The sequence below is a fragment of the Citrus sinensis genome, chromosome 5 (assembly GCF_022201045.2).
Source record: "Citrus sinensis cultivar Valencia sweet orange chromosome 5, DVS_A1.0, whole genome shotgun sequence".
NCBI lineage: Eukaryota > Viridiplantae > Streptophyta > Magnoliopsida > Sapindales > Rutaceae > Citrus > Citrus sinensis.
The window spans coordinates 31,227,844-31,250,653 of NC_068560.1; the positions used below are offsets into that span (position 1 = coordinate 31,227,844).

Consider the following 22,810-nt stretch of genomic DNA (forward strand, 5'->3'; position numbering starts at 1 on the left):
TAACGTTCACTCATTCATTCAATAAGCATGCCATACACGTGTTCATTCATTCAATAAGCATACCATACACGTGTCCTACCTATCCATTCACAGATTAGAACAACTTGTGCTGTGCCTTGTTGTGTTTTTAAAAATTTCGACACAAGTTCAATTTATGTCCACAAAATTACAAAATTTCAATGGTCCCGGATGACTTGGTCTATCCTCACGGGACTTAATTTTATAAATGCATAAAATTTCAAATTTGGATGATTTTCTTTTATTTTGGGGTTAGTGTATGGTTACTGTAATTTAAAATATCAACTTAAAACCTTTTAGGAATTATCGACGTGTTCAGTAGTACCGTAAGTTGAAGAAATTTTGAGAGCCCAACAGTGAGTTAGTGCTGTTTGTAGGGTCGTAGGCCTCAGTTTTGAATTTTAATAAATTTATTATTTTCAGTGCTATTAGCGAAAGTGAATTTCAAAATTAATCTCGCAAAGTTATATGTTCAATTTTATACGCACACATATTATTAGTCCTAGTGGATCCGAAATTTTAATATATTTTTATGGTGTAACCATTAAAACTTTTGATCAATTTTTTTAAAAATATTTAAAACAATTCTATTGATTTTGGGTTTAAATAACTAAGTAGTGTTATATTAGTTTCACACAGATTTATAATATAGCATTTAAAAAATTCAAAACATTATAAACACAACCTTAGACGAATTTTTTTTTTCTATAAACTACACTGGAAGAAATTAACTTATTTATTTTTGAAAGGAAATTAATATAAATTAAAGTAGTAAAAAAAAGTGCAAAAGCAAAAATAAATATTTTCAAAAGAGTGTTAAAAGGAAAATGAGTAGGGAACTATGCAACAAGAAATATCATAACGACTTGCGCTGAGCTGACGCGTTACTACACCTTGGGGCGGGAACGACCGAACAAGAGAAATATAATTAAACACGCGAAATGGCGTGCGTTAGAATTCCCAACGCAAGTCGCCACATAAAGTGCGCACAGCGAAATTGTAAATTCGTGGGTCCACAGGAAAAAAATACGATTCATAATTCACCTCATCCTAAATCCTGCCAATTGATTGGACCACGTCGGCAAATTGGAAAAATCAACCGTGGTGCACGTTAGCGCAACCAGAAACTCCAACCTTTGCAGGCATCTTCACAATCAATCTCCCTGTCCCTCACTCATTCCTCCTCTAGAGCCAATAATTCCTCGTTTCGCTTTAGAGTAAGTAACTCCTTTCAGGCTCAGCTCCTTTGTCTTCCAACACTTCAGCAAAATTTCACTGAAAGTATTTTGATTTCAGGTTTCCAAAGAACTTGCAATTGTCTAGTTTGTTCTTTTGTATGACTAATAATGATAATTTGTGTGCCTATATTCTTGGGCTTCCTTGCTAGATTGCGTTGCGATATTTTGCTGCTGGTGGTATCTGCATTTCTTTGGCTGCAATGACTTGTTCCAGCACCATGCAATTGTCTCAGGAATTTAATATATATAATAAATTCGGATGCAGTAACCTCTATACCGTATGTGATTTCTGTCTTTCAATTATTGGATTCTTGCATAATTAATTTTTTAAGTTCAAAGTGCTTAATTTATATGATATATCAAATTTGTTTTTCTTTTAAGAGACAGACAGGAAAAGGCCGATTAGTTCACATCAATCTGTCATCACTCGCTATGGTATGCTTTTCTGTGGATAAAGAGTTTTAAATTTATTTTGTAATTGCTATTCCCTGGCTACCTTCTATGATTTTCGAGTAACTGTATTCAAACAGATTGTAATTATTAGTCTATTCCATGTGTTTGGGTGTGTTTAAGCAATTAACACAATTTGATTTCTGAAATTGATGCTTGTTGCATGTTCAGCGGCGGGATGCTTGGGGTCTTAATCTTTTAAGTCATTTATGTGGGCCGCTAAATCCAATATCTACCAAGTGCAATGTTTTTATCTGCCGATCTGTTTTAGCACCAGGTGGAATTGATATTCCTGTTTTGAAATCTGCTGCTGCTGCAGTTTTGACAAGGTATGTATTTCTCTTTACCTACTTTTTGTTTTTCGTTTTCATAGTTGTACTCAACTTTGTAAGCACATATAGAAGGCTGGATCAACCATAAACCTGTAAAGTTAACAGCTCACACTCAATGCTTAAATGTTTTCTGAGATATTGCACCTTGAATTATGTTCTTAGCCATAGTATTGCATTTGAGTTTCTTCTCAACTCTTTACTCTTACTTGACAGATTCTTACTCTCTTATATTTCAGTAAAGGTGCCTGAAGCGATTAGTTTTATCCTAGTTTAATAGATTCTAGCACTGTAGAATTTAACGTATTCAGTGTTGATAACCAGATTATACAAGCTCTAGCTTCCTTGTATGCTTTAGGCCTTCAATCTTCATGGTAAGAGATGAACTACCAGTTTAAGAGATATGTCATCCTTAAAATGCTTAGACCCCACGTTTAGCTACTTTTTACTGGTTGTTCACTATGGATAAAGTCATGCAAGTAGATTCTTTTGCACCTTATTGCAGCATTTCACCCATGTACATAAAAGCATATGCACACGTGTATTTCTTTGTTCTCATCTAATCGAAAGAAATCTCTCTTTCTTGCCTTTTATTTTTGTGTGGCTATGTACATATACCATATCTTATTGAATGCATGATTAGTATTAAATCTCTCTTTCAAATTTCAGGTCATATGATACATTGCGTGGAAACCCTGTGATACTACGATTGATCCCTGCAGCTGCTCTTGTTGCTTTTGCTGCATGGGGTCTTGTGCCACTTGTTCGTCTGGGCAGGACTATATTTCTCAATGTATTTTCTTCTTCTACTCGCCTTTTCATCCCATTGCATCCTTTAATTCGTTGTCTCACACTTACAGAATTTTTTTTTTTTTTTTTTTTTGCAGAGAACTGATGGTAGCTGGAAGAGAAGTCATACACATTACGTTTTGACCTCTTATCTTCAACCATTGTTGCTATGGACTGGGGTAACACTTATCTGCAGGTGTACTTCTGCATTCCATAGAATTACAGCCCAATGATCCCTTCTTTTTTTATTCAAATGAATTATATCAGTACTGATGGGAGTTTTTATGCCAGAGAATTAGATCCACTAGTTTTACCTTCAGAAACAAGCCAGGGTGTTAAGCAACGGGTTTTGAATTTTGTACGATCCTTGTCAACTGTGCTGGCATTTGCTTATTGTTTATCAAGGTAATTGTGGCTGCTTCCATACTTAATATCTTTCAGAACATAGCAATCAATTTGTCAATAAGTTGACTAGTAGTGTTGATTAAACAAAAATATATATTGACTGTCATAAATGCAATACAAGGTTACTTTAATAGAAAAATCTAATAAAATGTTCTATCTATTTTGAATATAAAAATAGGTTCTGTTGTTTTGTGATGAGTTGGTAGCTTGTTGATCCCTGTTCAGTTTTAATGTTTGGTGTTGGGGTTTGAACCAGCTTTTAAATATTGCTATATCTTTCCATTTGCAGCTTGATTCAACAAATTCAAAAATTCTTAACAGAGACCAATGATGCGGACTCCACCGATGCAAGAAATGTAAGTTTCTATTACTTATGCATTAAGCAATTTTCATCCATTTCTCATCACGAAGTTATCACTTCACAAATGATAATCAGAGTGTTAATGTGTATCTACCAAAAATCATCTTATGATTTATTTCGTAACTCTCTTAATTATTCTGCAAGCCTGTTTTTGCTGCTTGTACATTATGTTTATTTTTCTATAAGTTCCATCAGTGACGGAGCTTAAAAGTTATGTTAGTTTGAAAATTTTGCTAAGTTGGTAGTTGGTAGTTGTTTCTTGTTGGTTGAAGTACTTGAAATTGCATTTCTAGTGACCGCGTAAGAATTTAAAGCTGTATATTCATTATATAATCTCTTGCCTGATTTTGTATGCAAATGTTTGATCGTTTTCATGGTCATTCAGGAAGACTCTGATTCGGAAATGGCAATTAAGATGGAATAACAAATGTAGAATCGGCATATACTAAAGTTGTCGGTGCCCGTATGATCTCTTGTGGATATGTTGTAGCATGCCTTTTCATTTTCTGATTTATGTTAATGAATTTGGTCAGGGAATTATAAAATAATAGTTTTAGCATATTTGGGGCACTAACAGAGTGCACCTAACAAGTCTCTTTTTAGAACAGTTTTTTCATTTCTTTGGCAGATGGGCTTCAATTTTGCTGGGAAAGCTGTTTATACGGCAGTGTGGGTTGCTGCTGTATCATTGTTCATGGAGTTACTTGGTTTCTCTACCCAGAGGTGGCTTACTGCTGGAGGCCTTGGTACTGTATTGCTCACCCTTGCTGGTCGTGAGGTAAAAACCAATTTCATTTTCATATAATTCAGTTGGATGATGCAGTTTTCTTGTCATAACATGTTCTAAATAGGACTTAGCGTACCAGCAGCAAATAGTATGTTCGGGTATCTCTCTTTTGTGGACTAGGTGATTATCATTTACTTGATTTATTTTAATTTGTTTCATTCAGATATTTACAAACTTCCTTTCAAGTGTAATGATCCACGCGACGCAGCCATTTGTTATCAATGAATGGATCCAAACCAAGATTCAAGGCTATGAAGTTTCTGGCACTGTTGAGGTTTGTCTTACTTTCTGTTGTCCATACCTAGGACAAAGGGAGATTTGATAGGAAAAGAGTAGTAATGTATATTCTGCATCTAGCTAGACTTGAATGAAATCTTAAAGCTTAGTTCCCTCTGGAAAGCAAATGATAGTAATTGAAGTACTTGACCCCAAGTTTGCCTTATTTAATCAAGATCCTATATTTTATCAGCATGTGGGTTGGTGGTCACCCACAATTATAAGAGGAGATGATCGCGAAGCAGTACACATCCCAAATCACAAATTCACTGTTAATGTGGTGAGGAATCTTAGCCAGAAGACTCATTGGCGCATCAAGACTTACCTTGCCATCAGTCACTTGGATGTCCATAAAGTTAATGTGAGTAGCAATGCTTGTTTACTTTATCATGAATTTTTGTAGATTAGAATTTCTGTTGGTTCTTTGTGCTGTGAAAGAACTTTAATCATTCCTTCTCTATCTTCAGAGCATTGTAGCAGACATGCGCAAAGTGTTGGCCAAAAATCCTCAAATAGAGCAGCAGAGGTTGCACCGAAGAGTCTTTTTGGAAAATATCAACCCGGAAAACCAGTCTCTTAATGTAAGGCTTTCATTTTTTATTTCACCTTTTGTTTCAGATTTAATTTATAGTGAGTTGCCCTTTTTTGTTGTCATCTGATATTTAAAATTTCTGTGTCATGATGCAGTCTGTATTGTTTAAAACAAGTTTAGCTTGCTTATGATCTGTGGAAAAATAAAAAAGAAGTTTTGTGTTCATTTTTTTATTTTTTTGGGATGTGGAATTCACAAGTGCTTGGTTACTTCAGTTTCTAGATTTCATTCCAGACTTCTTGTTGGCTGTGCTCATTATTTTAGTTCTCCATTGTTCCTGTTTATCTCAACTATGTAAATGGAAAATGAGATATTTAGCGAAGACTGTAGTGGTTATTTTCTTGTTGTTACTATTATTTCTTTCCTTGTTAGTTTTAATGATTGCCTTTGTTTCAAATGTTAACATCTGTCTCTTGCTCTAATTATTACAGATTCTGGTATCTTGCTTTGTGAAGACCTCACGTTTTGAAGAGTATCTTTGTGTCAAGGTGAGATTAATTTGTTAGAATGTTTTGTGCAAGTACATACTGGACTTCAATGGATTCTTGTATCAAAGCCCTTGCCATTTATGATTAGACTTTAATATGTACTGCTTATAGAATATCTTGGAAGAAAACTTCAAAGCAACTGTTGAAAATGGACAAATCTTTTCCTCTGAGCAACCTTTCTGAGATGCTGAGATATCATAACTGTTCAATGTTAATTCATCCATGCTGCGCTCCTCCAGTGCTGGTTATTTGTGATAAACATGATAACTTTATTTGTGAAAATGGACAAATCTTTTCCTCTGAGCAACCTTTCTGAGATGCTGAGATATCATAACTGTTCAATGTTAATTCATCCATGCTGCGCTCCTCCAGTGCTGGTTATTTGTGATAAACACGATAACTTCATTTGCATGGATTGTCAGAATGTTTTTTTTTTTTGGGTTATCTATCATTCTCAGGGACTCTGCCAGTTCTTTTGAAGAAGCATAGATGGAAAACTGCCCTAGTAGCATTTTCCTTTGATGTTATTATCATATTGTTGAGTGTTTGCTCTGGTTTTTTTGGTTTTCATTTTCCATTTTCCCTCTTTTTGGGACACACACAGGTTAAGATAATGGTCTAACACATGCTAATATATGGTTGAAGATTGGGATTTTCTAGGGAGATCTCAGAAAGATGTAGACTAAAAATTAAGGATTTATGCCATTTTTGGCTACATTTAAGGGGTTGCAAAGCAGCTCTTTTCTTGATGACAGTTTTTGTGGTAGTTCCTTTTTATGCTTCTCACAGCAATTTATCCAAGAATCAGTGATTATGATTTTAGCTCACTTAAAGTTTATAATTGCAATTAAACAGGAAGCAATACTCTTGGATCTTCTTCGTGTTATCAGCCATCATAGGGCCCGGCTGGCCACTCCTATCCGCACAGTTCAAAAAATTTACAGTGAGCCTGACTTGGAGAACATTCCGTTTGCTGACACGATTTTCACTCATTCAAGAGCAGCTGCAAACCGTCCGTTTCTACTTATTGAACCTTCCTATAAAATCAGTAGTGATGATAAAATTAAAGCTTCAACTCGTGCAGCACGAAATGAAGAAAAGGATACGAAGGTTAAACCAACCTCAAAATCTGATTCTGAGGCACATTCACAGGCTGGATTGGTATCAACTCCTGACTACAAAGAGGGCAAGGCAATACCGACATCTACCTCTACTCCCGGCTTGAAGCCCCAAAGTGGCAGTTTGTTGCCAGATAGTTCAGTTCATGAAGAACAGCAGAAGCGGGGAAGTGAAGATCCGAGGAAGAGAAGTGGGTCACAAAATTCCGAAGACACCGATCGAGGGGCAATGTCTGAGAAATCTGTTACTAACGCTGAATCTGGCAGTGAAAAAACTGATATTCCTTCAGCCATTCCACCGGCAAATCAAGACATTGAGGGATCTGTTGCATCACAATCTGTAGCCAGGACTCCCTTGGAAGAGAATATTGTTCTTGGTGTTGCTCTAGAGGGCTCAAAAAGGACACTTCCAATTGAGGAAGACATGACATCATCTTCTGTCCCTGCGGAATCTAAAGAATTGGCTGCCAGCCGAAATGGGAGTCGTAAGGAGAAGAAAGATGGTCAGACACCAACAGTTCCAGGTGCCAATCAAGGTGATTAGTATGTTGGTGAAAATTAAATGCTAATATTGTGACCTGTGCTGTTTTCAATTGTTATTGTGCTGAAATGCATGCAGCTGAGTTTTTGGAAGCTAGCATGCCTGCATTGTATACCTATCCCATGAACACCCCTAAAGTCCATATATAATTATCAAGCGAAACGCACCGGGCTATATGATTGATGTTTCAACAACTAAAAAGTGACTTAACTGTTAGAATTTAGTCATTTAGTGGATATTATTAATTATTAGAATGTGTCGTATGAGATATATATATATATATATATATATATATATATATATATATATATATATATATATATATATATATATATATATATATATACATATAGAACTGAAAACAAGAGTTACTGTTTTAATTTATGGTTTGTACAAGTATTTGTATCCTATTTCTATTTAATTAAGGAAACTTGTTGCCGTCCAAGGCAAATAGTTGATATCAATGATATCATATAAATTCTTGTACAATTTCTATATGATATGATATCATTATATCATATTTTCTCCCATTTCCAAATCGCCAGTCCCACTCTCACATGGTTAAAGCCGATTATATTAACTGACCTAATTTCTTTACAGCCACTAACAATTTGTGTGCACATAACAGATGCAGAAGAAATAGCATGCTCGTGAAGTCTGTAACAGAAACGTGTTCGACGTCAATTCTTGGATGAACGTCAATTGAGAAATATTGAATTATATATGGGGCTCAAAGAAAGTGCAACCTGAACCATGTAAATAAAATACATTATTTCAAAATTGTGATGATATACAACCTAAAAATAAGTAGTAGTGCTTGCAGATGATGCTAACAAAATTATTCAATTTAAGATTGACACATACAGTCAGGAGCAGGATATGTATAAATGGACTGTTTCGTTTTTCTTAGCCTTATATGTCCCAGTCTATTTTTATGCCCATTGCGGACTGCATGCTGAAACTCCGTCCAACCCATGCTCTTGTTCAAGAAGAGCTTCCCCAGCAACGTCATGTTTGGTCTTATGGTCTTCAATTTCAAGTAAGCTCGATGTCCAACCTGATGACAGAATTTAACATCTTAGCCTAAGAACTTAGAATACTCAAATTTTAAGATTTACCCTGTGATCCAGAAGACAAACTTTATAAATAAACTGAAAAATAGGTTCTTTACCAGAGCATTGTGCATGTTTCCTGGAGAAGCAGAAATGAAGATGTCACTCTGCATGCTCACGTAATAATCAACTGCTGCCGATAAAGAAGCCTTGCCTTCAATCTTGGTCAGTTCCTCTGCAGAGGCAATGCTCTTCTTATCCTCCATGAGGGGAAACAATTTTTGTAATGTTGAGATCCTAGCTTCTCCACCATAAACCTGAAATTAGAATGTTCCTTCTATATATCATTCTCTACATGGAAATTAAAGAGTTCAGATTGCAACTGAGAAGGCATATATGACAGATCACATAAATCTTCTATTTGTCAAGTCCGAAATGAAAACATGGAGCCTCTGATTTCATAGCGAGAAGAAAAGAAAACCTTGTGTGAAGCAAGATAGAGGCGAGTGCCATTGTTGAAACCCAAAGCCGCTAGCAGTAACCCAATCTCTTCTGGAGTCAATGGGCAACGCCCCTGATTTCTCAACTCCTCATCAGTGAACTGAGAGTTTAAGACCCTGCCCTGCCAAATTACTTGCCGGTACTTTGCTAGAGCCAGTTTTTCGGCTTTACCGCCACCAAAATCACAGGCTGAATGAGCGGCCATGTCCTACATTAGGTTAGGTTAGAGAGAACATATAGATTTACTCAAACACAAAATTGATATAATCAAACCAAAAAGATCAAGAGATACCCAATAACAAATAAACAAAATGGTTCTCATCAAGGAACTACTTAATCATGAAATATTTGGTGATTGTTTTACCCTAATAAGAGAATTAAAACATTGACAGTTGCTGTTTTCCATATCTGCTTACAGCAAGCATGGTGGATGATTCGTCTTTGACATTTCCACAAAGTTTTACGATCGGAGATTTTTATTTAATTATATCTAGTTCTTATGGTCCAATAAGACAATTAAAGAGGGAAAAAAAAAATTTTCTGGCAAGACATTTTCCCTATACTGGAGTAACCAGAAGAATTCATCATTTATATGGTCCAGGTTTTACCTACCAACATTATCCAAATGAAAAGTGTATATGTAATTGTTCTTTCAAGTATTGATGGAGAGGAGGTTCATACTTTATCAAAGCGAAGATGTAACACAGTGAATTTTCCAGCTCCAGTGACTTCAGAATCACCTATCCTCCCCTTATGGAACTCAGTCCCTGAAGCTTGAAGTTTGCCTGGAGGGTGACGGAGGAGATGAACAATAGTTTCTCCCAACTTCCTGATATGGGGAACAAAAACTAAAGCTTGAAAGTTGACTTTACACCGTAGGTGCTGAATATTTGTCGGCAAGTTGTCAAAAGCCAAACGATGAGAGAATGGAGCGATAGCGGCAATGCCATAGCTGCAAATAAAACTGTTACTTATCATTTTATAAAATTTTCAAATAAGTACTAACAGTAAATATCTACATCAAAGATCGGTAGGCACATTTGTACATGATCAGATGCCCCTGAAGGACCAAGGCAAAGCTTGATATGAATGTGTTACTGAAGGGAAAGTGCAAACTCAGAACCATATTGACAGCTATTTATCAAAGTCAAAAAACATTAGAATATCAATCATGAGAGATCTTCAAAAACTAGTCTTCATGGATAAAACAATATATCTTCCCATCAAAATGGAGTAGGATTTGAACAAATTTTAAGATCTCATAGAATCATAGTGATGTTCCAAACCAACACCAGTATAGAAACTTAGCCTTCTTCTCATAGTAGTAGAAACTGAGATCACAGGATCCCAGTTAAAAATTTTCAAGCAGAAAGTTTCACTAAAACTTAGAAGACAGGCATAAAAAGAAGTCATTAACCTCTGTAATATGGGCAGGACATTTTCCAGGTACCAGTTGGCAGAAGCGTGGACAGGTGCTGTTTTAATTCTAGTATCCCGTATACCAGTAGCATAGTACTCCCGAGAGCTCCAAGAGTATTCACTAGGTAACTCTTTAACTATAGAGATTTCGTCACGCAAGGAAGAAATAAAGTGATCTACATCAAATATATCTGCAAAGGAGCTGCAGAAGCAAAGCATAATTACTATACTAAAATGGATTCTTTTAGACAGGAAAAACAGAATATATGATGGATTGTAAACAGAGGTTACTCATGAAATACCTAGAATCTCGCCAAACCGGATTTACTTCAAGGTGCGGCAGCACCAAGGTTGCGTTCAATATTTTGGCAACAGCAACTGCATCGCATATCTTGGAAGCAAGAGAAAAAGGAAGTCAGCATCGCAGTCACTCTTTATTTACTGAATAGACAGCTATAAAATCACAAGCTATATAGGAATTGTTAACAATTGAATGATTCTCTATGCCTCTTCATAAACTAGTTACTAACCCCCATTCTCTGCTGATTTAAACCACCATCAAGAAACACTTGGACATAACCTCGAGACTTCTTTGGCAAAGCTGCAAGGAACAATTGAAAATTTTATAAGAAAAACACCACACTTTCGTCATTATTAAAAACATCACTGAAATAGTTAAATTACTCATCAAATACTAACTTTCTGCTAAAATTTCAACCAATTGATCACCTCGTGGAAAATCCCCAGACAACGTTAGTTCTATTAACGCAAAATTTCTCATAGTACAATCAGTTTTAACTCATTTTCAGTCAGATGTAAATTCAACCAAAAAAAAAAAAAAAACGAAGAAGAAGAAGAAGTTATCAAGATAAATAGCATAGCAATTGGTACTTACAAGAAGTACCTGTAGATTCAGCACAGGGTCTCCATCCTTGGTTGACCAACGGAGACCAGAGTTCAGATTGTTGTTCGGTCGGCTGAAACAAACAAATAAATCAAATAAAATAAAATCGCAACAAATGGAACAAAGCAACTTGAAGAAGAAAATTTGGAAAGAAACAAAGCAACGTACAATCTGTCTATGTAAAGCGATCTTCAGCAGAGACGAGTGCCTGGGTTGTGGCGCATTCCACTCCTGCATACATACACATTCATTTAATCAATCAGAAGAGCTCTTGCGAGCGCACAAATGCACGACATGAAGAGTGTTTACATGAACGTACGGAGAACATTGTCGGCGAGGCTCGGCCCAGCGGTTCGAACAGATTTGGGACGAAAATTGGTAAGAGAATTACGAAGAGACCGGCGAAAGCCATTCGCTGTGTCCGATTCTGGTGGTGATTGTTGTACAAGAGCTTCATTTCTTTTTTTTTTTTTATAATGCTTAAATTATTTTTATTGTTTATTATTATTATTTACTCTTAAACCCTAAATTATTAAATTTCACGAGATTTGTTTGTTAAGAGTAGCCCAGAATTTGAGAAGGCAATTGTTTGGGACGACAGGTGTAAAGAGTGAACGTGAAGTGGCGGTTTTAGACAAATTGAAGGTGTCGTGTTCATGCTGCAACGTCCATAAAAGACACCCTTTGCCTTATAAGAGAAGAAGACAACGCACTAAGCTCTTTTTGGTACAATTTATGAAGCAGGGCTTATTTATGTAGAGCTTTTGACAATAAAATTTTTATTTAAAAAAATTTAATTATTTAATTGTTAATGACAGTTTTAATTAAAAATTTATAAAATTATTTTAATAGATAATTTTTTAAATTATGTTATGAAAATAATAAAATAGAATTGTCAAATAAGTAGAAGATATTTTAAATTTTTTAACATTTAAAAAATTTTTCAACCTCGACTTTCATAAGTTTAAAATTTAAATTTTTACTAGTAGAGTAAAAATAGTTTATTTAAGCTCAAAAAATTATACTAAAAAATTAACCAAACAATAATAAAAATTATAATAAGAGTTTATGAGATTAAATAAGTACTAATAGTCATTAGATAAATTATACTAAATAGACACTAAGCCTTTAACCGAAAATTAAAAATTAAAAATTAAAAAATATTTGTTTTGTCCGGGACCGGAAGAAAGGGAGTGGGTGTACGCTGCTGGACTTTTGTGACTAAATCCAACGGTTTTGGATTTTAGAATGAACCTATAAAATTACGAAAATGACACTCGTCCATGCAATGATTTGAATGGTGACCACGTCATATTATTTACAAAATTTGCATTTTTAATATCGCGCCACTAATTAGTTGGAGATGATCTTATAAACATAAAATTATTGAAATAAAAAAAAAATACTATGCCACTATTAATTAGAAAATATAAAAATACTCCATTCCATTGAGAAATATGCTGGCATTGCACCGTTTGCACTAAATTTGGATCAAACTTAACCCTCAAGAGTGAAACACCAGTTCTCTACGATGAATGACTCGTTGACTTGCTACCATGTAATTTTTATTTTCATAGTGATAATTTGAAAACTATTGAGTGGTGAGGTTCCAATGTTGGTTGGTTTATATTACATCATAATTACTAGTGACATCCCACATATAATTTAATTAGAGATTTTTACAGATCCACATGTAACGAACTGATACTGGAGGATTACCAAGTCAACCCCATTTAATATATATGAAAATTATTGATTGATGGCACTTGTCGAATTTTGTACAAAACTTTGCTAGCTGAGCATTATTTATTATTTTCTTTTTAATTCATATCATATTAGATCTATTATTTGATTCTAATTCAAATTTTAAAAAGTGACATAATTAGTTCAAGTGGTGGAATTTTGAAGGTACAATAGATCTCTCAACCCTTAAACCCTCAACTCATTGTCCTATGAAAACTTCTTTTAAGCGATTCATAAACCACAAAATGCAGCTAAATATCGATAATTCAAAGGGTTACTACCCTTAATTGTTATATGATTTGACTGATTCAAAACTACATTTTGAATGCAAAATTTTTTAATTCGTTTTAAATTTAGATGTAACTTTAAAACCATAATAAAATAAAATAAAATCACTACATATGTTAAGTAAATGCAGGTGAATAATTGTCAAAACAAGTGTATAAGGTGCATGGTTGAGAAAGTGAGGGTACCATACCTTGTAAGAGGATGTTAAATAGCGCTGTACCCTCCACTAATGGGGGTCCCCTTTCCCCTCGTTGAACGAAATCATGTTGAACATCTAAAGAAATAAAGCAATTGGGTTGCATAAAAGAAATGTGCTAAACCTAGTAGCATCAATGTTTATAACCAAGCTCGAACTTTTAAACTGAGATTATAATTGTCATTACGAAAAATCCGACAGCTCGATTTTCTTTTCGTTACTTTTCCAATATTCATTTCATGCCTCTCCCCCCCCCAACCCCCTCTCTTCTCTTCATTAGGGACGTAATTTTAATATATATATTTTTTTTAATGTTAACAATGAGAACTGCTGAGTATCCAAAATAATTTTCCTGCTAACTATTAGCCAATTTCTCCACTAACTACAGTCGACATAACCACGAACACTATTCACAGCATGGCACCCAACAATACCCACTAAAACTCAAAATAGACTGAAAAGATACGGGAGATAACCCACATCTACATGCCTTGAAAATGGAGATCCTTTTAAGGGCTTCCCATCAATCTTCTCCTTCACGCGGAGTGAGTCGCAGCCTTTTTGCACCTTGCTGTTCATATGGCTGTGTCTGAAGATTATCATCAGTAACTTGGGCATAATCACCATCAACCTCCCTGTTTCCTATTGTATCAGAGTCCTGAGACAACCTTTGTTCAATCAGATTTGAGTCCTCGAGGAATGATGTTGTTGGATTTTCGTGACAGGAGGGAAGGTCTGTAATATCATTTCTGTCATGCATTTGATCAGGCACTTCAGGACCTCCAACGGCTAACGTCTGCAGCATCTCACTAGGGACAGAAGCCGGGCCTTCTGTGAAACACCCAATGTCCATTGAGAGAGATCTGGGCTGATCAGTCCTCCCTTCAAGGCTTTGGCCACCATCCTCCACAAAGGGCCCGTTTTCAATTATCCCTACATCTTCGGAGTCATCAGAAGCTGATAGATCTGAAGAGTCAACGCCGTGCTCCCCTTGCATGCAGATTTCTGGGTTCCACGTAGCCTCAGTTCCAAAATCTCTAGATGGAAAGGAAATGCTACCAACTTGAGGTGTGAGTTCAGTTATTTGCTGGAAACCATTACTTCCAGATGCCAAATATCCATATTCCTCAGCCGTTTCAACATCATGCTGTAATCAGAGAAAATGGGAACAGAAAAGGCATTTAATCATACTGCAGTCAACATCCAAGCAACTGCATTTCAATTTCCTTCCAATATAGTTCCTATAAATCTGAGAAAGCTTTGCAAGGTAAAACTTATTAAAAAAAAAAATTGTAGTTTCAGACAGCAATATTCAAAGTTGTTTTGTTGTGCTTTCAAATCAGCAGTTCTGTTCACTTTAATTTGGTAGGTTTTTTCAAAACACATCCAAAAACCTCAGTTAATTATGCCCATATTTATTTTGTTAAAATTACCTTGTTACTGAGTAAAATAATTCATTCCCACTAGGATCATAATGAAAATACCTCTCTTGCCGATGCAGCACCATTGAGATCGTAATACGAAGATGGCTCACCAAAAGATTGATAAGCTAGTAACGATCCTGCAGTAACTCCTGGCTCAAGAAGCTCCTTGAGAACCAAGCTAGAATCATTAGCACACTGCAAATTCCTCCCAGAAGTTGGTCCTAATAGAGTGATTTCAACGCCCTGGCCAGCCTGGGAATTTGATAAATTTCCATGCCGAGCTGCTGCAGCACTGCATTTCTCTGATAGAAACTCTAAACGCATTTCATTCACACTATTTTCCAGAAATCTAGAAGATTGATGTTCTTCAAGGCAAACCCGAGAACGATTTTGAAGGAGCTCAGAAATTAACTTCTGGATTAAAGAACGTTTAAGAGAAGCCTCGCCAGGTGGAAACCAATCCACATTAAGCTGGAAATAAGTTATTAATATAGCTAAGCATATAAAAGATAAAACAAATGGTGGAGCAGTTAGGACACAGGGTAAATACTGAAAGTTAAGCAGATCACTTACAAAGCTAGATAACTTCTTTAACTTTAATGGGCTGAAACTAACAGGAGCTTCAGCCAGAAAGAGCTCCAGATAGTGGAGCAAGAACAGGCCGCAATCAAATGAATTTTCCTGCTGTGGAAGCTGACATGGAACATAAATTAACTGTCAGGACAAGTGTAGATACCCAATTCAAGACCTAAGTTAAAAAACTGTCATTAAATAAACCTTTTCTAAATTCTAAATACATGACAACAGAGGAGGCATATGTAACCAGGGGAATCAACATCTTTCACTTCATCACTTCCCTATAATACCTAACTTGCAATACGCAACTTTAATGGGAATTCCTTTTTGTAACCCCACTTTAAAGAACCCCAAAAATGTAAAATCAACTTCAATACCTCAAGTGGGATAAACCGGAAGTTCAAGAATTTTGAAGAAACATCTTCCGATGTGTCCTTGTGTCTCTCTTTCCATTCTTCACAAAGGTAACTGTTCATTAAATGTATGAAAGTCACATATAAACAAAATTCAGGATGTAGCTTCCGAGAATATATGAAAACAGAAACACTTTACTAAGTGTAATATATTTATGGTAATCATGGAAATATAGCATGAAAAAATGTAACTAATAAGTGCTGGTACTACTAAATATTTCAACAGAAATGGAACAAACAGTTTCATTTCTATTCCACTAAAGAGTAAGTTAACACTTCCATGGCACTCAAATATCTTAACATAACAAGGGAATTTCAATACAGAACAAGGAAAGATGTGAAAACACTGGAATAGTTTCACAGGACTTTCTAAGCACAAATCTACTATTTTAACTCCTAAAACCAAAATTTCACATGAAAACAGAACTAAAAGAGAATATGACAAAAAGAAACAAATATTTACAAACAATATAAAGCATAAGCTTATAGATAAGGATCCAACATCAATATCTAAGCTCTAACATGTCTTTTCTCTCATAAAAGCACGTAGATAAAATACAACCAGAACCACAAAGTTAGCTACAATCAATAGGCACACCTCTCATAATTTCAATGAAATAATGGCAGGATTAAAGCACAAGACAATGTAATTCCTATTAATGGTGACCACGAATTTGAACAGATAGTTGACTGCTTTAATAAAAAATCATTTTCGAAAACCACATAGTCAACTTTGCCTTCATACCATGTTCAGTTACCACTTCACCCACAAGTTAAACTAATAGATAAGGACCATAGATTAAAGGTATCACGGTATAATATGAACTAAAAGCTGTAAATACCTTTGAACAAGTTTTTTGAGACCTGCATGTGTTCCTTTGATAGAATCCATATGCAGTATACACGGCACCTTCTCCGACCTTTTCAAGTCTTCAACTGAAAGATATGAAAGTACATAAACAAGGGGAGATTTCATAAAAAGACATCATGTGTTACAACAAGGACTAACCTTTAAATGAAGCCACATCACCAGGATGACATATGACTATCAAACTCCAGTGAAGACTGTCATTAATGCATGTAAGAGTCATTGATGAACCCAAATTCAAATAGACAACTTTTACAAGAAAATAAGTTTCATCTTACTTGAAGTTTACGGGAATGAAAATATAATCTTTTCCAAATATATCCACCTTCCTCGTCCACTTGCGAACACGAAGAAAAGCAGCCTTGCCATCCGAAATACTGGATGGGTCTTTGTCTAAATCAGCAAGCTTCCGAAAGAAAAAACTGTTAAAGAAATGAAATCTATGCTTTTCTTCAGCTTGTATCTGATTCTTCAAATATCTGCAAAATTTTATTAGATGAAATCTTAACATACAAACCTAAAGAATAATCACACTAGATACGGGAAGAGAGAGAAAAAAAACTAAAAAAGGCAGGATTGAAGCTCTTTTGACTATTTGCTTAAAAGTGAAATCTAGAATATTTTAAAAAATAATAATATTATAAAAATAATGATAAAGGTGAAATCATATACAACCCACGCAAATATTCAACCTTCAAGAGAAGAAAGCATCAAAAAATTGAAAAAACACAAAAGGATTTACGCACTTAACAATGTTGCTGGAACATTCAATTCATTTGAAACATCAATATAACGGAAAAGGATAAGTCGAAAGCAAAGATACTTATAAATGTATCAAAAATGTATCAAATAAAAACTCACTTTATGTAAAAGTCAATGATTGTGTCATTGACGAATGTATCGGGTTGTAACAGATCAATATCTCTCTTGCTAATAGAAACAGCATCGGAATCCCCTTCTGGATAGACAACATCTTCGAATGGCTCATCAAAACTGTAAAATTTCACATTTGACATTCAATTGTTATACACCATACGGTTTCAGGACAAATGCCACAAATAAATAAATAATTATGCATCAAAATAGTTCATTATCTTCAAAAGAATATAGTGTTTCTGCAGCACATCATAAAGCAATATGAAGTCATGGAGGAGATACACTAGTTCACTTCAATATAGAATAACATAGTAAATCCTTTACTTTTTAAATATGGTTGTAAAAAAAAAATTACATAATAATGAAGAAAAAAATGGTTCTCAAAAACACTGTCGAAATCAAACTGGGCGTGCTACTAATGCATGGACTCAAACAAGAAAACATCGCGACAGAAGATATAGAGGTTTTTTTTGTTTTAAACAAAAAAATCCCGCAAATTATGATATGAGAAGGGAAATAAATAGCTTTCACTCACTTCGGAAAATAGCGTCGCCGTCCAACTCCATCCATATCCACAGGATTACTACAAGCAAACAAAGAGTTATCTTTTCACTGACATAACAGCAAGATAAACTAAATGAAATTAAAAATAAAAACACATCATAAAAACCGAGAAAGTATGATACTAGGTAAAGCATATGTAGGATAAAATTTATGCTCACAACAATTTGATAACAGGCAAATCTCAAACAAACCAACCTTAGTAACCAAGCAGCGCTTCCACTTTCAAAATAGGAAGATCCAAGATTTAAACCATGGGAAACAAGGCGTTTTGAGCAGTGAGAGAGCTAGTTCTAATTTTTTGGGTCTATTCTTATTCATGTCCTAACCAAATCAGCATGAGGTACTGTTACCAATTATTGGTTCTCTCAAGTCTGAAACAGTAAACTTTAAGATTATACCTCCTTATTAAAAAACAAGTACAGAGTTGGAAACTCTGACGCAATATTGTTCTTTTAGAGCATATAAAGCAGTTAATCTACCAGTATATATTGACTGTCATGTTATTTCCAAGACATTGGGTACAAGGACTTTGCAATGCATTAACTAGCATCACACAAGCCAAAAAAAGTGTTACTCCCAATATGCCATTACAAAAATTGTCACAGCACCTGCAAGGGCTATATTAGTAAAAGGAAGCAGCAATATGGACCCCAAAGTTAAGCACCACTTTAAGAAGGATTGATCGACACATGTATTGCTCCACTTTACCATAACAAGGGACATTTATTTTGTTAATAATAAATATGTGAAGAAAAGTTAATTAAAGACACTACGGGATTAAAAAGGTAACTTAACTTACTCATGATCAACACTCCACAAAGCAAGGTATTTAGCATTTAATGACGTGATTTTTTCCAGTTGTTCAGACCAGTTGCAATCAGAAAATGAAAACTTCAACTCCTCAATGCCTGGAAGAGTTGGCAAACAAAATAAGAAGCAGACTATTTAGGAGTGCAAACTTCCAACTAACAGTGAAATCATAATTTAACTCAATTGAGATTTTATAAGAATAGAAAAGTACTTTCAAAGTTTGAACAGATCACAAACAAAAAGCATAGAACTAAATTTCTTGAAACTTATAGAAGCAGAAGATAAAAACCCAATATGGCCAATAATAAAATGTTGTGTCTAAAACATAAGAAAGTATACATCAGACTATATGCAAACTGCATTCAATATTATACACACTTGAAAAATTCATGTACAATGAATTAGAAAAAAGATACTATAGTAGAGTGTTCACCAAATCCTTCTTCTACTTCAATGAGATCTTCAAAGCATGTGCCTCCGTGTTTATATTTGTATTAAATTATCAAAAAGAGAGGATGAAAACTTACACAAAATATGAATGATACAGGAAAAAGAACATCAAAGATAATGCATAGATCAGCACAAGTTGCAACATAGAGAAAGAGTTTTGGCAGTCTTCAAGGTAAAATTTCAACAATTCCAAACTGAAAAAAAGGGAATCATGAAGATGCACCAACACAAAATTCATACAAGTGCACTGACCTGAAGTTCCACATGCATTATCGTCTTGTGCTACGTCGTTCAATATCACATGGAGCTTAACTTCAACTGATCCAAACTACATCAAGTCCAGAAAAGAAAATGTATATCTTTACCAACAAAGCAAGTGAATGCAACAAAAAGTAGACACTCAAAATGGGTAAAACTCACCCTTTGAAGCCACTGAAACTTGATATCAACAATATCATCAATTCCCTTCTCAAAAGTAAAGGATTCTTGGACTCCACATGCATTTGAATCCTTGATTTTGATGCCAGTGCAGGAAAATACAACCAGGTACCCCAAACAAAACTTATCGCGAAAGAAAACATAATCAGGAGATACAACAACTCCCATGTTTATGTCATCCTGTTAATGGCACAGAAAGCATGTCTAATCAGAACTCAAAAGGTTTGTGCCCACCGTTTATTTTCTAAACTCCTTATACAACCAGAAAGCAGAAAGCATTCTCATGGGAGAGAAGCTTTACATCAATATCAGTAAAGATAACCAAAAATTTTCTAAGTTACATATGAACAATTTACTGAAAGCAAAGAAAATTACCACTTCCGAATCATCGACCCACTGATCTGACATGTGACCATTCAAAGAAACTGAAATTATGCAATATCTATTGTTAAAAAATACAGAACATTGGCATAAATGACATGGCATAGAATGCTGTAAGCAAGAACGGTCGAAAATTTCCTTGTGACAGAACATACCACCATTGGGTGCAATATCAGAAGCAGGACTCGAAGAAGAACCCTCACTCATACTCCCATCTGCATCAGAATTCACGTCAACTGGCTCATTCTGCACAATGTAAACCTATACCTGTGTAAGCATAACCTTGAACTTAATTTCTACACTGAGAATATAGTTTTATTAAAAACATGAGAAATGAAATACATTGGACGGAGGATCCAAATTGCCACTGCACAACTGGCTTTCCCCAAGTAACGGACCCTTTGTGCACAAATCTCTTGATGCCAGCTCAGAAATGCAACTTTCAAATCCACAATTATCTTTTTCCAAGTTGGGGCTTTGCTCGCAACTTGTAGAATTCATTTGAGGAGCTCTAATATCATTCCCCTCCTCTCCATCAATTTTCATCGGTGCACACATTTGTTCATTACAACTAGGAGCACAGTCAACATTACAACTAGGAGTACAGTCAACCGCATCAGCATTAACACAAGGTACATTCCCAATTCCTTCTATCTGAACAATTGTTTCTTTGGTAACTGGAAATAGATTTAAGATCAGTATTAGCGTAGTGATGAAACCAGTGACAGTTTCCTATTACAGAATAAACAAATGCATAAATAAACAAGATGATTAAGACCTAAGTTCCAAACAACCATAGCTCAATTGAGAATTCTTCCTATAATTAATTTCCAAAAACACGTAAAAAAAAGGCGTCAAAATTGAATAGCTTATATGTTCCCGGGGTTTCTGAGCAACCAAGCAAAGAGGGGGAAAGCTGATAAAGAAATTATAAATCTCCTCAGCAACTAAATAGAGCACCAAAAAATAATGAAACGCACCGCATTCAAGAAGCTCACGCTTCAAAGCAGGGGAATCGTCGTTATTAGGGTTTTTGAATTTCCCTAAGAATTTACCAGCCTCTAATTCGGGGAGCTCGTCCTCTTCTTTGAAATCGAAAACGCCGAGTTCGCTCTTCATCGCGTGGAGAAGTCGCACGCAGATCGAGTAACCGACTCAGCGAGTCAAAGCGACTCAGCGAGTTTCGACGATCGATTGTAAAAGTATGTAAGTGTTGGGGCTTTGATTAAAATGAAAGAGCTCGCACGCAGAATGGCCAACTCGAGGGAAACAAATTTTTTTAATTAATTTATTTGAGTCAATTTGGGTAAAGCGGCCTGCTCCAGCTCCACGCGGGAGCAGTTGAGTGTGGATTACACTGTTTTAGTCTGATTACAGGACACATTGTAAGAACTAAAGAACTGGTTGTGTGAATACCCACTTGATTCAGCGCGCGTGCATCTGGATGTGTGTTTAGTTTGCAGAAGGAATTAATTAACAATTAATAATCTTTCGAACAAAAGAAAATGGTAAATTTAAATTTTTTTTTTTAAATTTTTTGATTTATGGTAAATTTGAAGTTGATCCATCTAATTAGCTCGCTTTCGTGGAGCGAGTAAAAGTTTAAGTCTCAACTAGTCAACGCCACAAACTGTAGTAACTACGTTACGAGGTCTATACATCATAGCTTGAAATTCTATGTCAAACTAAAGATTGGACTTCTAGAGAGAGAATTCTCATTATATCATGGGAAAAATGAGGATTACCCCTAATTCTTTACAAAAATTCAGTGAAATTTATTTCATGTTTTTAAAAATAAGTCTGAATCCCATGTAGTTAAAATGACATTAATTTTATATATTAGTTTATTAATCTACTCCTAATATTAATGTTAGTAATAAAATTTAAATTTTTAAGAATTTTCTTAAGCAAAATGACTTATATACCATTAATAATTAAATTACTTAAATAACAAATTACAAAGTGTGATGAAAGTATTTATTTAAATGAATATAATAAGTTTGATATATTTTATTTACTTCTTAATCCAGCACACCATTACTTGTTATGTTAGAGAATCATAAGCGGGCCACACCATACACCTTTCTTGTTTTATTACCATTGTCATTGTTGCTTTCTTGCTAATTAAGCAATCTTAATAAAATATTTCTTGTTAAAAAGTAGCAAGTGTGTATGACTTATGATTTTGTCAGTAGTTAGCTTATATATCCCTTTTATATAGTGATTTTTTTTTTCTCTTTAATCTACTATATTTTATTCATTTGTAGTCAATTGCCAGGTCAATTTTTTGTGTTTGGTCCAGTTACTTATTTGGTCTTTATTTGCATGTATATTTGGATTTTTCCTACAATTGTTTTATTTTATGTTTTAAGAGGTATATTTAGAACTCTAGATTTCACACACTTAGAGCATGTACGTTTATACAACTATTATGAGTGTTTATGACATTTCCCTACTTGTAATTATTTTTATATAATTTATAATTTATTATTAAATTAATTTAATAATTAAGGAC

The 22,810-nt window shown here is 34.8% G+C and overlaps 3 protein-coding genes across 10 annotated transcripts; 1 reads left to right on the forward strand and 2 right to left on the reverse strand.

The window, feature by feature from the left end:
* Positions 1–975: 975 nt before the first annotated feature.
* On the forward strand, positions 976–8,296 carry LOC102620139 (mechanosensitive ion channel protein 3, chloroplastic-like). Of its 6 annotated transcripts, none has more exons than XM_052441550.1 (15): positions 976–1,235; positions 1,406–1,534; positions 1,638–1,691; positions 1,878–2,035; positions 2,705–2,828; positions 2,923–3,020; positions 3,116–3,229; positions 3,519–3,585; positions 4,219–4,368; positions 4,541–4,651; positions 4,847–5,014; positions 5,121–5,234; positions 5,677–5,733; positions 6,589–7,387; positions 8,021–8,296. In XM_052441550.1, the coding sequence occupies exons 2-15, from the start codon at positions 1,457–1,459 to the stop codon at positions 8,044–8,046; spliced, it is 2,118 nt and encodes a 705-aa protein (XP_052297510.1). In that variant the 5' UTR covers positions 976–1,235; positions 1,406–1,456; the 3' UTR covers positions 8,047–8,296. The 6 variants fall into 6 exon arrangements, with proteins under 6 accessions (XP_052297510.1, XP_052297513.1, XP_052297515.1 ...); XM_052441553.1 differs by having other exon boundaries at positions 977–1,235; positions 1,644–1,691; XM_052441555.1 differs by lacking the exon at positions 976–1,235 and adding an exon at positions 1,297–1,314 and having other exon boundaries at positions 1,644–1,691.
* Positions 8,133–11,955, reverse strand: LOC102619472 (O-fucosyltransferase 31). 2 transcript variants are annotated; one of them, XM_052441556.1, is made up of 10 exons: positions 11,588–11,955; positions 11,437–11,499; positions 11,269–11,341; positions 10,895–10,965; positions 10,667–10,755; positions 10,363–10,566; positions 9,627–9,897; positions 8,926–9,153; positions 8,564–8,761; positions 8,133–8,449 (listed from the first exon to the last, which is right to left on the reverse strand). In XM_052441556.1, the coding sequence occupies exons 1-10, from the start codon at positions 11,723–11,725 to the stop codon at positions 8,240–8,242; spliced, it is 1,545 nt and encodes a 514-aa protein (XP_052297516.1). In that variant the 5' UTR covers positions 11,726–11,955; the 3' UTR covers positions 8,133–8,239. The 2 variants fall into 2 exon arrangements, with proteins under 2 accessions (XP_052297516.1, XP_006472461.2); XM_006472398.4 differs by having other exon boundaries at positions 11,260–11,341.
* A 1,807-nt stretch (positions 11,956–13,762) lies between these two features.
* On the reverse strand, positions 13,763–21,675 carry LOC102620988 (probable ubiquitin-like-specific protease 2B). Of its 2 annotated transcripts, none has more exons than XM_006472406.4 (16): positions 21,276–21,675; positions 20,638–20,972; positions 20,451–20,541; positions 20,290–20,339; positions 19,897–20,094; positions 19,729–19,804; positions 19,016–19,124; positions 18,188–18,235; positions 17,638–17,769; positions 17,055–17,255; positions 16,918–16,973; positions 16,751–16,844; positions 15,873–15,963; positions 15,493–15,612; positions 14,980–15,390; positions 13,763–14,642 (listed from the first exon to the last, which is right to left on the reverse strand). In XM_006472406.4, the coding sequence occupies exons 1-16, from the start codon at positions 21,412–21,414 to the stop codon at positions 14,019–14,021; spliced, it is 2,775 nt and encodes a 924-aa protein (XP_006472469.2). In that variant the 5' UTR covers positions 21,415–21,675; the 3' UTR covers positions 13,763–14,018. The 2 variants fall into 2 exon arrangements, with proteins under 2 accessions (XP_006472469.2, XP_006472468.2); XM_006472405.4 differs by having other exon boundaries at positions 20,451–20,556.
* Positions 21,676–22,810: the final 1,135 nt, after the last annotated feature.